The sequence below is a fragment of the Trichoplusia ni genome, chromosome 14 (genome assembly GCF_003590095.1).
Source record: "Trichoplusia ni isolate ovarian cell line Hi5 chromosome 14, tn1, whole genome shotgun sequence".
Classification (NCBI taxonomy): Eukaryota; Metazoa; Arthropoda; class Insecta; order Lepidoptera; family Noctuidae; genus Trichoplusia; species Trichoplusia ni.
Window position 1 is genome coordinate 1,500,036 of NC_039491.1, and position 15,786 is coordinate 1,515,821.

At 34.1% G+C, this 15,786-nt stretch overlaps 1 protein-coding gene across 1 annotated transcript in view; it reads right to left on the minus strand.

Moving 5' to 3' along the window:
• LOC113500623 (discs large homolog 1-like protein) overlaps positions 1-15,315 on the minus strand; it is a 28,524-nt gene extending 13,209 nt beyond the window's left edge. Inside the window, exons 1-3 of the mRNA XM_026881476.1 lie at positions 14,481-15,315; positions 9,532-9,614; positions 2,292-2,480 (exon numbers count right to left, since the gene is read on the minus strand). Coding sequence (XP_026737277.1) covers positions 2,292-2,480; positions 9,532-9,614; positions 14,481-14,766 — 558 coding nt within the window. The 5' untranslated portion in view covers positions 14,767-15,315. The remainder of the gene's footprint in view (positions 1-2,291; positions 2,481-9,531; positions 9,615-14,480) is intronic.
• Positions 15,316-15,786: the final 471 nt, after the last annotated feature.

The following is a 15,786-nucleotide window of genomic DNA, read 5'->3' on the forward strand; positions in this document are numbered from 1 at the left end:
AAGCGAAGATACAATGGAAAATGTGAAAAAATCAGGGCAGGTATAAATCATAACTTATACCTTCTACCCACGGGGACGAAGTCGCGGGCAACAGCTAGTAGTACATAATAGTACAGTTTGGTATTATTGTTGTGTAGTTTGCATTGGAATTTTAGTTTAATAGTTACGACAATTTTTATGATATTTACATTTATTGGTATTGTTTATTGTCCATTAATCAGAGGTTTTCAACTAATCATTGAATTGAATACGACATGATAATTTGATGAATAAAATTATATTTATTTAAATTTGTGTTTTAATAATTTTTATTTGGTTTTCATTGTTCCAAAACAGTATTTTTATTTCAAGGATTGAATTCACTAACCACTTTAATAAACACTTTAAACGATAATTCTTAATCCAATTAAAAAAAGTTTTAAACCTAAGAAGTAAGCTCCATCATTCCAATAAAAAAAAAAAAAAACAAAATGCATTCAACCTCCTTTTATAATTCATTAATTAAACTCCAACAGTTAAATTATCAACTATAGCGGAGGTTTACTTTGGAATTGGCGCGAAAATTAACCTTTACGAAGTAAGGGCGAGTCTTAATAGCCATATCTGAGCTTCAGGAACATAAAGTACAGCTATTCACTTTAATCTGATACTGTTAATCTGCGCCTTTATTACTTCTAGTTCGTAATAATTTACTCTGAACTCGGACAGTTTTATCATTTGTTTATGAGAAGTTTGCTGTTAACGAAACAGTGTTGTTGGTAGTTTAATGTCTCATTATATTAGTTCTAGTTTCAAATGATGATGATATGGTATGATGATTGCTAAATATAAAAATCCCTATTGATATTATAAATGCGAAAGTAACTCTGTGTGTCTGTCTGTTACGCTTTCACGTCTAAACCACTGAACTGATTATAACGAAATTTGGTACAGAGATAGAGTTGACCTTGAGAAAGAACATAGGATAGTTTTTTTCCCGGACTTCTCTTGGAAACGCGATATAATCGACCGAAGCCGCGGGCGCAAAGCTAGTATGTTATAATATCTAGTAAGGCTAAGATGAGGTGTTATTTTCTTTTATGAGTAACCCATAATATTTTCCGTATTCGAGTCAGGTTGCTGAAAATTATGATGATTTTGAAAAGGATTTTGTATTCTATTCATTTTCATTAAAATTTTTACTTGACCATGCCGTGGATTTACTTTCAAAACTTTCTAAAAAGGGGTAATTTTATCTACGAATATTTTGTTAAAAAAAGATATAGGCTTTATAATTATTAAAAAAAAACTAAGATACCTTCCAGTGTCAGTAAAAAACATCTGACAGTCAAATTAAATATGCGAACGAAGAAGAGACCAAACAGGAAAACTTTGTCGTTTAAGTAAGTTTCTTAAACTTTATAAGTACGTGATAAAAAAAAAGTTTGAGTAGGTATAATATTTTCTGTTAGAGAAAAGCCCTTAATTTCCCTTTTCTCTACACAAAGCGTTCTATAAAATTGGATACAAGAGTGACGTAATTTATTGGTACTTTATCATTCTACGTAAGTCCGTACTGTACCATTATTTTCTTGCGGAAATAAGCGGTTCCGAGTGTATTTTTCTTGGAAATTGATCTCGACAATGTTAATATATATTACCGGTGTCGTACGTGGAATTGTTTTAAATTAATAGCAATATTTTGAAGCTGTAATAACAGGTTTATAGCGGTAATACTTCTTACGTTAACGGTCTCATAATGGTTGTACTGTAAATCAATTTCGAACAGTATTTCTCGTTCGCGATACCGACTTCATTATTGCTTAATTTTTGGAATGAGTGCAATTTATAAAGATTTATTTGAAGTAATAAAATGTTAAATTGTTTTCCTTTTTTTTTCTAGCATTATTTTGGTGTTGTTCATATTAATTGTTATTCGCCTACAGAGCCTAATAATGAAATATTGGATTTCGGAATAGGGGTTTAACGTGTAATTTTATTATGATACAAAAGTTTTTGTAAACTAGAGTAAAAACCACTACCCATTTAGCCTTTTTTAAATAACAAGCTATTGCATTCTAGTTTTTTTTTCGTTTTATACATCGAAGCTATTTAGTTTAGTTTTCAGAACTTTTCTTTAAAAGCGATATCATAAATCAGGTGACAAAATTAAGTATATTATAAAAGTATTCAATTCAATGTACTTCAACTCAGTCTATCGCGGCCCACTGCTGGTCATAGGCCTTGAGAGGCCTATCCAGCTACCTTTTTAAGTTATTAGTATATCAGGTTCGATGGCAAAATGAACTTACTTGTAACAAAATATCCCCTATCTGCAGCCTCCCGTCTTTAGCCGCGGACCCTCCCACGGCTAGCCGTGTTATGCTGACGTCACTGCCTGTCTCCCCGCCTGCTATGCTCAGGCCGAGCCCGCTCGCTCCCCGCTCCAACGTCACGTCAGCTGTCTCCCACACCGCCTCGCCGTCGACATCCGAAGGACACTGTTAACAGATGAAGTATTGTTAGAGCTGTGATTGGCGGGAATGGAGATAGGTAGCTGGTACACTGCGTTTGGTAGATGGATAGACAGAATATTCTTTCTTGCACAGCTCAAAGTGCAGGATTGGATACAAATACATAGATACTTGCTGCCACAATGTGGCGGTCTTATCGCTAAAAGCGATCTTTTACAGGCAACCTATGGATGGACTAGATTCCAGAGGAGAACATACATTAAAAAACAGGTAGAATATTTGTAACTTCTTTCATTTAATTGGGTACAGTCTTTTGATTTAGAGAAGAAGTTTTGATAAAAGATATTGATGATTGACGAAATTATAGTCAAAGATTCATTTCATCCAATAACGTTTTACGATAAAGCTGTGATAGCAAAATAACAACAAAACAAACGAAACTGGTAATAAATAACGAAAAGTAAACAAACAATCAGAAATGAGGGCACTTTAGTTAGCGGTTAATTTGCTCGTATTTTACAAACTATCGTCTTGTAAATAAACTCTGTGCAAGCATAAATTTTACTAAGTAAGGCTGATTTCACACAGTGAAATTAAGCAAAATTGGGCACTTGACAAAAAAATCTATTTAGTTTGACGTTTGCCAATTGATAAAAAGAATATAAATAATTCATGTGTATTTTTATTTTATTAAATCAGTAGAAAATTCAAGGTATTACGAGTTAAATATGTTGAAACTTATAAAGTGGGCGCTAATATAATCACTCGGCGAGCATCGGTATGACGTGGAGCGAGATGAAGCATGAAGCTCAAGACAGATCGAGATGGAGAACCTCTGTGGACGCCCTCTGCCCCATCTAGGGGACATAGGACTTTAAGTCAAGTAAGTCAAATAATATAATCACTTGTGGTTTACTAAATTATTGTTTACACAACAAAAGAAAATATATGTATTCAATATTTATTTGGAATCTATCTGATGGACTTTATATTATACACCGTCATATTACTGGGTGCCCCGAAAACAAGGGTTTTTGATGATGGTTTTACCACAATGGAGCATAGAACCATAGTTTTCATTTCTAGTAGTTATCAACCTAACATGGTACAAAAATATGTAATATTATAAGTGACGTATAAAAAAATGTATAAATAATATCGTTAAGCCCAAAAAGGCGGCCTGAATAAGATGGTAGGCGAAAAAAACAAACAAATATCTTGACATCCCAATAATATTGCAACAACTGTATCAGACGTTTATCATATAGATCACAAACCATACAAGAGCAACTTATAGAGCAGATCGCTACAGATATTGGGACAAGAAACAAAGCCAACATTATCAAAATATTGGCAGGAAAACTGGAAGCCTACGAGCTGCCACACTTTACCAAATCAAGACCTTTGTTAGAAAGAGATGCCGCTCTACAATTTGTATCTTGCTATATCGCTTGCACAACTGCAGCTGTTTTACTATAATTGCTGGTGGTGAGCCCTCAGTAATACGCCTGCTTATTAAGGAATCGTTTTGCATGGAAGCCAAAATTTTACCTTGTAAATTATAATTATTGATTCAGCAGTAATAGGCATGATGTAAAAGCATTAACGTTCAGTATTTGGCTGATTTCGGGGAGAGTAGACATTTTCCTGTTAGATAAATTCTTAATTATTCAGTTAGATAAGCGTATTATAAATTAGCTGTATTCTTCTTCTTTGCTTTGAAAAATGAACTCTTCGGCGTTGAGTGGCAATCTTCTCTTTATTTTGGGTTCCCTTTTTGTCTTTATTACTGGTCCTGACTGGTTATCTATACGTATTTATACCTACCCGTACGCCTAGAGGGTTGTTTAACCAAATGTTGTAAAAAAATATATAATTTCATATTATTATATTAATAGTTATCTATCAGATGATGTAAACACTTACAATTTGATTCCACTTTAGTTAAGTTTGTTATATTTCGTTTTTGTTGCTAAGTTTGAAAGACAAAAAGAATTTCAGTCTGTTTTTCAGTATTTACCAGAGCGGTCACGCTAGATTATTCACATAATCCACATTAGTACGCCTAAGTAGGCTTGCAAAGCTTTCATGTCCAAGCTAACGCCCATATTTAACTATGTATATAATTAAGTTTCTAGAAAATGGGCACAAATAAATAACATAAATTTAGTAAAACATACAAAAAAAAAGAAGAATTCAATTCAAAGTTCTTTTTCGTAAAAAATCTGCACCCGTTTGCACATCACACCCAATAAACCGACGATGTCAAAAACATTTTCGTTAGAGTTGTTTAACGAAAATATTTGTGTAGTCAGCAAAAAAGTGATAAAAAGTCCTTGGCGCGTCGCGGTCGTTGTGGAGGTGAAAATACTTCAACAATGAAAAATACCACCTTCCTTAAACTTTCGAAACGGTAATGGCAGCAGAAACGATTTCGTTAGGCAAAATGTAATTAGATGCAAATGATATAATAACATTAAGCTTTTCGTGTTTATTTATTTTGTTCAATTTGGAATACTTAAACGAGATTCGCCCGAGGTTTAAGATATTATTGCAATCAAAACGCCCAAATTGGTGTCTGAGGAAACAGTTATTGAGTTTTGAATCTTAATTTTATGGCGTTAGGGATTATTTTAAAAGTTTTATCGTTTGCACAATAGCATTGCATTAATCCTTTTTTATTGTTCTATGTTTCCTATAAAGGAAATAAACGGTTATTATTCTTGAATAATTTTGTAAGGGTACGTCAAGTTTTACAACAGTTGTAAAAACATCAACAGCACATTGATTATGAAGAATAGCATATTAACATTTAGCTTGAGATCGCATAAATATGTTTTATGACATTTTCAAGAAATTACCTTTCTTTCAATTTTTGTATGAAAAATCGGCACAAGCGATGTTGCTATGATGTTCTCTCTATTTCTCTTTTTAAACCCTAAAAACATTTTGTAAATGTTAATATCAACTAATCTATGGAGATTTTAACTTAAAACTTAATTACTGAATCTCTAACCACTTACTAACTTTGATCTAAGCTGCCTGGAATAATTAAATAGGCAAGAAATTTATCCAAGTTCTATTTAGAAAAGGAATATTTTCAAAATCATCCAACTAAAAAGCTTCTAAAATACAACTTCATTTTGTTTCAAATTGCGATTCTCGAATAAAGAGTTCATAATTTTCCACAACAAAAACTATTTTTGCGTCTCTACCAAATGTTACTGAAATACTTTTCACTTCGCAGTCACAAACACTCTCGCAAACACGGACTCGTGGACTTCCCCATATATTGTATTAGCGAGATATTACCGAGATAAATACTAACACGCGAACATTTGCTACTGTTAACATAACTTCAACATTTTAGCCACCATCTGCGAACTTTATATAAATATTTATGTTAATACCGAAGCTTTCTGTTAAACGCAGTAAAGAGAATCCCGGTTTACGACCCGGACAATATACAGTTAGTATTAAAATTAAGTCAAATTTATGGAGTCAGGCCGAGGTATGTAGTTTTATGATAATTGAGGCACTGCTTGGCACAATCTTGGACTGCGGACAATACGCCCGTGACAGTAGCTATGCATTTACTTTGCGTAAGCAATAAACTGTTCGTAGATGGAACATTGAACGTCAGAATAGAATATTACATTGAATTGTACAGATATTTGAGTGGTATGTTAATGAGGTAACAAAAATGAGTATACATGCTAGTGCTCTACATTATCTATAGCAAATTATGTTTTTGATAATGAATAAAATGTTTGTCTGCCTTAAGCAAATAAACTAATTGAACGTGTTTTATAAGAATTTAGGTCACCAGTACACAGTGCGCGACACGTTATGGGTTCAATCCCCACGTAGGATAAGCATTTATGTGATCCACGCTTATTTGGGTGTCTTTTTGGGGTGGTGTCATTTCAAGTCATATAAATATTTGTAAAGCCTTCTCGCCACACAGCGTTTAAATTTATTAGAAAAGAAATAAAAAAAAGGAAAACATTCATAATGCATTCAGAGTACGATTTTACAGACCATACAAAACTACAAAAGCTCATACATACTTAGAATAAAATTTAATAACAACGAGACCGACAAAAACACTACATTGGAAATAATTTGTACTTTATAACCAATACTAGCTGTTGCCCGCGACTTCGTCCGCGTGGTTAGAAGATATAAGTTAACGGAAGCCCTCGACGATGAATAATTTTCCCCGTTTTTTCCACATTTCCCATTGTATTTTCGCTCCTTTTAGTCGCAGCCTGATGATAAACCTTCCACAATGAATAGTTTATTGAACACAAAAAGATTTTTTCAATTTGAACCCGAAGTTCCTGAGATTAGCACGTTCAAACAAACAAACAAACTCTTCAGCTTTATATCCATATTAGTATAGATTAGATGTAGGTCTCTCCATAACCTTATTTTCTTTGGTACAAACAGTAAATAGTCTAGGAGCTAAACACTGTTTGTCGGATCATAAAAGAATAGCACCACCACATATTTTCCTACGGTTGTCGTAAAGACAAATTATGGATATATCTTAATGCTATTCGAGGTCTCAGAGAATATGCTATATAACGAACTGACCACATAACATTCTTAGTTCCCTAGTTGTTAAGAAATATGACACAAATGTATTATGACTGTGGGTTAACTAAAATGTAGTGTTTTGATTCTAGAATCTTCTTGAGAGTGGTAAGACAATTCCGTTGAAGTTTCCTCATAAACTAATGATTTGGGTCTTCTGCCTTTTAGAGTTAAATATTGAAAGGGTACAATCGGAACCCAATTACTACCCGTCCGACCTGTCCGTTCGTCTGTCACGAGGCTGTATCTCATTAACTGTTAATTAAAATTTTCACAGATAATGTATTTCTAAAGACTCGATAACAATTATAATAGGAATCAACATCAAGGAAAGGCAACAATTAGAGCGGGCATAACATTATTTGTGATTTTTTTCTCAGCCTATTTATTCACTACCCTTAGTGACGACTGTCCGTCTCACACTCGGACTGTCTATTTAGACTTCCATACATCCATTTATGGACAATTATTTAAACTAAGGTCACACGTAAATAATGATGACGACATTTTCTAAAAGAAAACTGTATCTTCCATTATTAAATGATGTAACGGTTTACTCACGCGTATTTTTTCGGGGTAGCCCGACTAGTTTCGGACCCAACCGGAGTCCTTAATCATGAGCAGACGCGGCGGGATCGCGAGTCGAATGTATCTTCCAGTTTATAAAGGAAGCATCTAGAACTTTGCACACCTGTTTTATATTATAAGGTTATTTAAGCTACCAGAACAGTATAAGCACGTTTTCCAAGCATAACCAGGTAACTGAATTAAGTATCCGTGTCCGAGACTTGATTATATTATTATGCTACGGTTTAAATAAAGCACAACTCCTCCATTTTACTGGCAGTTTTATAAATAAAAGCTTGGTATAAATTTTTCTTAAAGAAATACCAAGAATTTCTGGTAAAGAGCCTTTATTAGAATCTAATGTTTTAAAAAAGCTATGCCATTTAAAAGTGTAGTATATCATTTTAATTTGTTCGGATTATAGGACTAGATGTGTGACATACACTGTCATGGTAATATTAAAGAATTTACATTCTACACGTGTTTTCATGCATGCATGCATGATGATCATCACTAAACATCATTAAACAGCCACCTCAAACTGCACAAATAAAATATTGAAAATATTAAATTCAAGAAAATCTTATTAATCAAATTAAGTTTATTTAATGGATTGTCATAACAAGATTACACAAAGCACATGCTATGAGCCAATATTATATAAGCAAAAATTTAGCTTTACTCCAAAATGATTAAAAAACGTCAAAAGCTTCTATTTTTTTTAATACAACGTAAAAATAAACTTGAGAACATTTCGAAACCTTGTAAATACTACACTAAAAACAATATCAAGAGCACTGAAGTGTAAAAGGCTTTGCCATAAGCCGAGAACATTATTATTACGTCTGCTCCACTGCGTGTTGGCGGAGTCCATTAAGTTCAGATTTACACATGATATTTGCTTTCATCGAGCATCAGTGACTTCAAGATTATTAGACGTTGGAACTGAGACCTTCAGAGCCGTATTTATGAAACGAGATTTGGATAAGACAGTTGTGGTTTGGGTGGATTCCCGTAGCCGTGACCCCAAAAACTTTTGCGAAAAGGCAAAAAGAAGAAAAAGTCTGGGTTATTGTTGCGACGTGTATGGCCTATCGATTTCAGTTTTAGATAAAGGCAAGAGAAAGCTAAAACCTGAGCTATAGTTTAAATTTGTATGGACTATCGACTCCTGATGAAAATCTATAGCTAAAATATAATTCCCTCCAATAAATTTCTCGCCAGGCGATGCTCAGTAATGAGGGACCGACTAGCTACAGGGAAAATATAAGTCTGTTAATAAACCACAGCAGAGATACAGCCACTTTTCATGCAGAAACAAAACAAAAATTAATCACCTAGCCAGCTGGAAGTTGGCAATTTTAATTTAAGTTTCCTTACTGAGTTTTTGCCAGTGGTGACTTGGAATTTGCGGTATGATTTAATTCGTTTTACTAAATTTTTATTTGTATCTGGTTTAAATGATAGCAAATTTCATTGGTTTGGTTTGTGATCACACCTTTCACCAACATTTAAATCACCTCCTCGTTCTTTTATTCCACCAAGAAAACGGAGAGGAATAAAGGAAGCATACAAAGAGGGATTATCTAGATGTCGATGTGTAATCCTTTAAGCACTTACACGCCAACATACAGAATGAGCTAATAATGGAACGCGTTCAACCGTTTATTGGAGGTAAAAGGAAATCGAAAAACGTTAAAGGCTATACACGGCCATGAAACGATCTAACCCCGTTTTTACACGTTCCGGTAACCGGTCACCCGGCGCCGTCCATCCGGCACTCTAGGAGCAGGTCGGCATGCATCGGGTTGATTCTTTTGTTTTTTTTTTCATACACTCGCCGCCGGATCGCCCGTACGAGTCTACCGGCTGCCGGAACGATTGTGCGCTAACGATATTATTATGAACGGACCTGAATGGTTCCGGCGCCATGTCGTCCACTTCCTGGGCTGTGCGCCGGCTGTTCTCGGCCGCAATCGTAGTTACCGACGTTTGCTGTGAATAAAAAAATCGTATTACTTTGAGCGTATAGAATTGGAGCATAAAAGATAAAGAGAGACTTTAATACATATATTCTTAAAAATCATTTAGCCTTAAAGCCTACTTTTAGTAAGTACGTCTATTATATCTAGTGTTAAAAACTGTTTCTCCATTTAAAATTTGGTCAATAAATATCAATCGTATTTTTTATCCACTTAAAAGTATATCTTATCTTATCTACCCTAGTTCACATAAATACTTAGACCTTTGTTTAGTCCGCATTAGGTTAAGTAACCTGTAATGGTAGATTAGTGTGATAATTAAATAAATAAATCTTGCATAAATATAGTGTTTTTCAATCAGATATCTAAACCAACAAATAAAAATAAATATATATAACTACACACATCGACTAGTATTTCTAAATCCTCCTCCAAACTCGAGGAATTCGTCAAATACTCGACATCCAAGGAAATACGAATCACAAAGTGCGATACAACTCTTTGCGTCTAACGACGTGGAAATAAAACGATTTTACACGTGCTTCCATTATACGAGATCGTTCTAAGAAGTCTAATGGGTAAATAGCATTATGTAGATACTGTGTGGTAGAAAGCATGTCTGAATTTCTACGTATACACTATATTCTGATTATTAAGAGCGTACATTAAATTATAGCAAATTTCTGAATCGTTACTCATGTGACTTCTTTTTTAGCATCAATTTGATATTTAAGAAGTGGGAATATAAAATTATCGCTGATCTAAATAAATTCTTGTTCAAGTAGAAAATCTTATACGACTTCCTACACATACTCATTCCTATCAACGCAAGATATACGCACTGAAATTTTACGGCCTTCTTACGGAGATGAACGTATATATCCCGATGAGTGCCAAACAGGCAAATATCTCGGATTTGATGTTTGTCAAAACACAAATATATCACGTATCTACAAGTCAAGATCACTCGTAATCGTAAAATTTTATTTCATGTAAAGCCGTGGAATGAAAAGTTAATAACGTAAAAATGTAATTTGACGAGTATTAAGTTATTTCTTTACGGCGTACTGACATTTTTAAATTAAACATTTATACAATTGTATTTCTCTTTCAAGATTTTTCTGTTGGAATCTGGTATCTTGATTTATTACTGGTGTCACTCAAGTTTTATCTTGGTAAGCAAGTTGTTCTTTTCTTCGTAATATTGCGATGCTAAGTAAAAAGGATTTCGTCCAGCTTGAGGTTTACTTGATATTTTATGACGATTTTTCTCAGTTATTTAGTAAGTATATTATGAAACAATTGAGCTTAAAAAGAGGCGTTTGCAAATTAAGCATCTTTGAGTAGCTGCTTATGCTTTCTCGAAAACTTACTTCTCGGAAAGTAAATAATATATACATTATTAAATTAAGTAAACGTTTTTATTATAATCTTTTCATTTTATCAGATTTAGAACGTAGTAGGTAAATTATATTGAAAATTACATAATATATTATGTGAGTAAAGCTTTTGACTCAAGAGCTTCATCCAGGCTACAATATTTCTACGGTTATTGGAAACAGAAAGTTAAAATAATAGCTATTATCAAACTACCTATTAACCCTGCTAACAGGGCATTACAATTTTGAACTACACTGGTAATGGAGTGATAGTAACTTACGGGGTACCTCAGGGTAATATTCTCGGTACAATATTGTAGAATTATTATCAAACTCTGAAAACTAACTTGCCTTTCACATAAGTCGATCTAACATACGCATTACAGTAATTAGTGGTAACTCTACCGACCCGACCGAATGTATAACTTTGGTTGATGAACTATTTCTACGATACTCTTTTCTTCAATCCATCTTTATGCTATACAAAATGTTCAGATGCTGTAATGAAGGAAATATGCAAGTGTTGCAGTGCTGTTTAACAATGTTCTCAAATCCCCAAAATCTCAAATATTCTCACCAATATACTTAATAATGTTTGTGACATTAGGAAGCTCACTTTGTTTTCGTCATATATAGTCTAAGAGATTAATGCTCTCTCTATACGTTTTTAATTTACAACATGTCTGGAGTATTTAAATATTACAAGTGACGGTGAGTGCCTCATTTAATATTAAATCCTCTTTAAGATTAGTCCGCGTCGTAAGCAAAAGAGATAATGAGCAAACACGTCGTCTGTACGCTAACTTTGTAAATGGATGTGTGTGTACAGTAAATAATTCATAGATCATTTTATTTTGTTATTAAAATTTTCATATATACTAAAATACGAGAACAATTACGTAATTTCGAATAATATTAATAATTATTTGTTAAACCGTTAAAAATTGAAAAATAGGGACGTATATTAATCTAGATAAAACAAAAAGATTGAAATACTCGTACCATCGGCACGAATCTGACTGTAACTCAGACGGCTCACAGAAACGAGGATACCATCCCCTATTTCGCCATTTCCAGTCTCATAACACCTGCTCAAAAAGTACTGGCAAAATATGGTTTCAGTTTCGCTACTAGCCGAGATTTAGATCGTAATACAGAGCCATGGATGGGTAGGGGAATGAAATACCTCGCTGTAGGCGAATTTCTCATGGAGAAATGGAAGTTGGGTCAGCGCTAACGTAATTTCTTGTTCATTTATTATCTCCTTATAATCCTTGCATGGTGTTCAACGTTACTACGGAACTGAATCCATGTTGATTCGGAAGTATGTGATAGTTTAATGAGCATTTCGCTGTGTCATAATTATAATTCATGTCGCTGAGTTTTTAATTTATTATACTGAATTATACAATTATTATCTTTTGTATCTGTGTTGTTCATGTTGTTAGCTAGAGTGGTTGTTGTCGCATCGATTACAGAATCAGATACTAATCTCATCTCAACAATGTGTTCGTTATACAGATGAACTATGTGTAATCATGATTAGTGCTTGTTTATAAATGGCACTCCAGTGACTAATTTCGTGCGCAAGCCGTGTATCGATAATGTTCAGTGTGTATCACTGCATTTCAAATGAATTCAATTTCAAAACATTATAACTTTGATAATATAAAATCAACGTACAACTTAAATAATACCTTAGTAAAATTGAGGTAAGTAATTTTAAACTAGGTTGGCAAAACCACAGCCCGAACATTCCCCTAACTAAAATATTCAAAGGGAACGTTAACGCTCAACGTTATAAAAATACCGTGATTATATTTTACAAAAGCAAAGGATATCTCTGGTAGATGGGACGGACATTTTATCTTACAAAGTGTTGTATAATCAAGACAGGTATCCGGCTACGCGTGCCAACTTGGACAGACGCAGAAAAACAAAGATTTTATAAAACAAAATACCTTAAACAATAGCGTTCTACGTATTAGGAAAATAATTAAATGAGTATTATTAGATATAAATGAAAACCAGTAAAAACAAAAGATCAATTTTAGTTAAAAGTCGCGCGAAGGTTACTTGCAAAACAAAAATAACATTTTCCGGTCAAGGTGACCGGTTTATATTGGACCATGGACAATCGCAACTTTATTTTCATGGTTCAAAATACTCTCTATTTAAGACTCAGATAGAAAATCGTACTTGCGTAAGAGATATTAGTAAATCTTATTTACAGAGCTTTTTAAGATCGCTCGAAACCCAACTTCATACTGATAAAACTATGAAGATACTACGTAACATCCAATTTTCAAAAACAAGCAAAGAAAGATGCAACATCAACAGTCGTAAAAACTTTTCAAGACTCATAACATTCAAAGTACAATACGTCTTCTTCTTCATTCGTTTTATAATACTTGTGAAACATAGTAAACACTTTATCAAAGTCTGAACTTAAATAAATTATGGCGTTGTTCCGTTGCGAGATAAATCCAATTTATCTCATGTTGCTGTGAAAGCTTCTGACGGAATACTGCTTTCGTTGAAAGTGGGCAACAGAGATACAGAGTTTTAATCGTAGTAAGTAAGGTGTTGAAACTGTACGGTGGTATTGTGTAGTGTTAAAAGCATTATTGTGGCGGGTCTTGTGACAAAAGACAGAGGCTGCATGACGCAGTGCCGACCACTACAAACTTCTCACGGCCGGCATGTAGTAAAGTATCTTGTGGAAACGGTTTGTTTAGCGTCGTCTCTTGGACTACTCTATAAATCGTCTGATGTAGTCTAAAACCTATTTGATTTTCTTACATTTATAAACTAGCAATCGTGACAGTAAAATCATTTATGTACAAAAATGTTTTGACAAGGTTTTAAGATTGATAATTGGATTTGTAAGTGATCTCAGACATGAGCCAGTTTTGTTAGATAAATCATGAATATCAGTAACCTTCTTAATGGAAAGTATATTTTTAAAGTTAATTTGCCTCTACTACCTACATTTACTAACCCACACTATAAAAAATAATAAACGGTTGTGGCTTCGCTAAAATCCATCGCAAAAATACAAAAGTGCCCATTTGTGTTTCGAGTAAATAAGTAACCGCATGAAAGTAAATACAGAGATTATTTCAGTAACATGTACGGCGGGTCCGCCATCCCTCTCATAAAACCATACTATGGTGACCAATCCATTTAGCAAACGTGGTTTTATGGTAATATTATTTTTGGATAAGGCATTCAGATTTGATCTGCTTTATTTAACGTGCAACCCATTTTTTTTATATAAAAAACATTTTTGGTATCCTACATGAAAGTATTGTTACTATGGCTTATATTGTGTTATCGATTCTTTGCTGGTGTTCGTGGTGTTTCATTTGAAAATAAGGATTTTGACAGTTCAACTAGAAGATTTTTTTTATATTTGGGCTCCTTTTTTTCCAAAAGTAGGTGACTATACTTCTAAAGCATAACCTGTTTGACTAGTTCTTAGAAAAGAAAATACTTACATTCTTCAGAAATCTGCATCTCGATCTTATCAAGGTCTTCAACTTCTTCGTCATCAAAGTCAGTCTGTACCGTGACGTCACGGGTGAAATGTTCTAGAGTGATGACGTCAAACGGCGCCGTGCTCTCGGGACTGGGGGCGCGTGGGCTAGGCGCGCCTTGCGACTCGTGCGAGCCGTGCGACTCGTGCGCATCGTGCCGCGCGCGTCGGCACGCCGCGCAGCCGCAGAGCGAACCACGCACGCGCAACAGCCACACTAGCCCGAAAAGCGCCATCCACGTGGTCATGCTGCAACTACTACGGATATGGCACTATAGCCGTCATTTATGCGACACTCACTAGTTTATAGCATACCAGTTTAATTAGATTTTATTAATGACTCTGCATCACTGACACTGGTTTAAATCGTTCTGTTTTATCACTTCACTGCACTGATCGTTTCACATTGTTTTGATGTTTTAATTTGTTTTGCACTGATAATCCTGGATTAATTTGAACACGAATGTATTTGACGTTAATAATGTTAGTATTTGTAACTCATATTGTTAGGGATTATAGGTTTAGTATACATGTATGACAGATTTTTACACTTAGTCTTTTTATTTTTCTGCTTTTTTTCTTGGCTTATCTTCTTAAGTAAGTTTATGTCATAAGCACTTATTTACCTAATGCCTACATAATACCACTTCACTGTCTTTAAAAATTTACTTGTCTGTCGTTAATAGTCAAAATTACCTAGACATAGTTTGTCAGCATTATTTACACTGAAACTCTTTCAGAATAGTAACGAAAATATTACTGTAGGAGAAATTGTTATTACATTAGTTTTAAATGATGACATTATTCTACTAAAATTATTTAATGATAAGTTTATTTATGTCTTGTTACATATGGAGTCACTTTCAATCCTCTTCAGTTTTTTGGCTCGGAAATAAAGGTAAGTCCCAAAGGACACTAATTTTGTACTTACACCAAAGTGATTACCATTAGACACAGCATTATTAGAGGTAATATACCTAGGGGAATAAATAAAGGGCTGAGTACAATGGGAGGCTCTCCACTGCGATATGTCAGGGTCCTTCAGCTCGATGAAATGATAAATGACAGCCATAAATTGCAGCCCCATGATATTAATGGCACTCCTTACCGTAGAGGGCTCATGAAAAATATCAATTCGTTACAAGCTATCGCCGGTATACCTTCTCAGATAAATTAATAATAAAATACAGAGTATGATATAATAGATATCGTGTTTTGAGTTCCCGAGGGCTTGGTTACCGACGCTTAGCCCTCTGAAATCAATATTC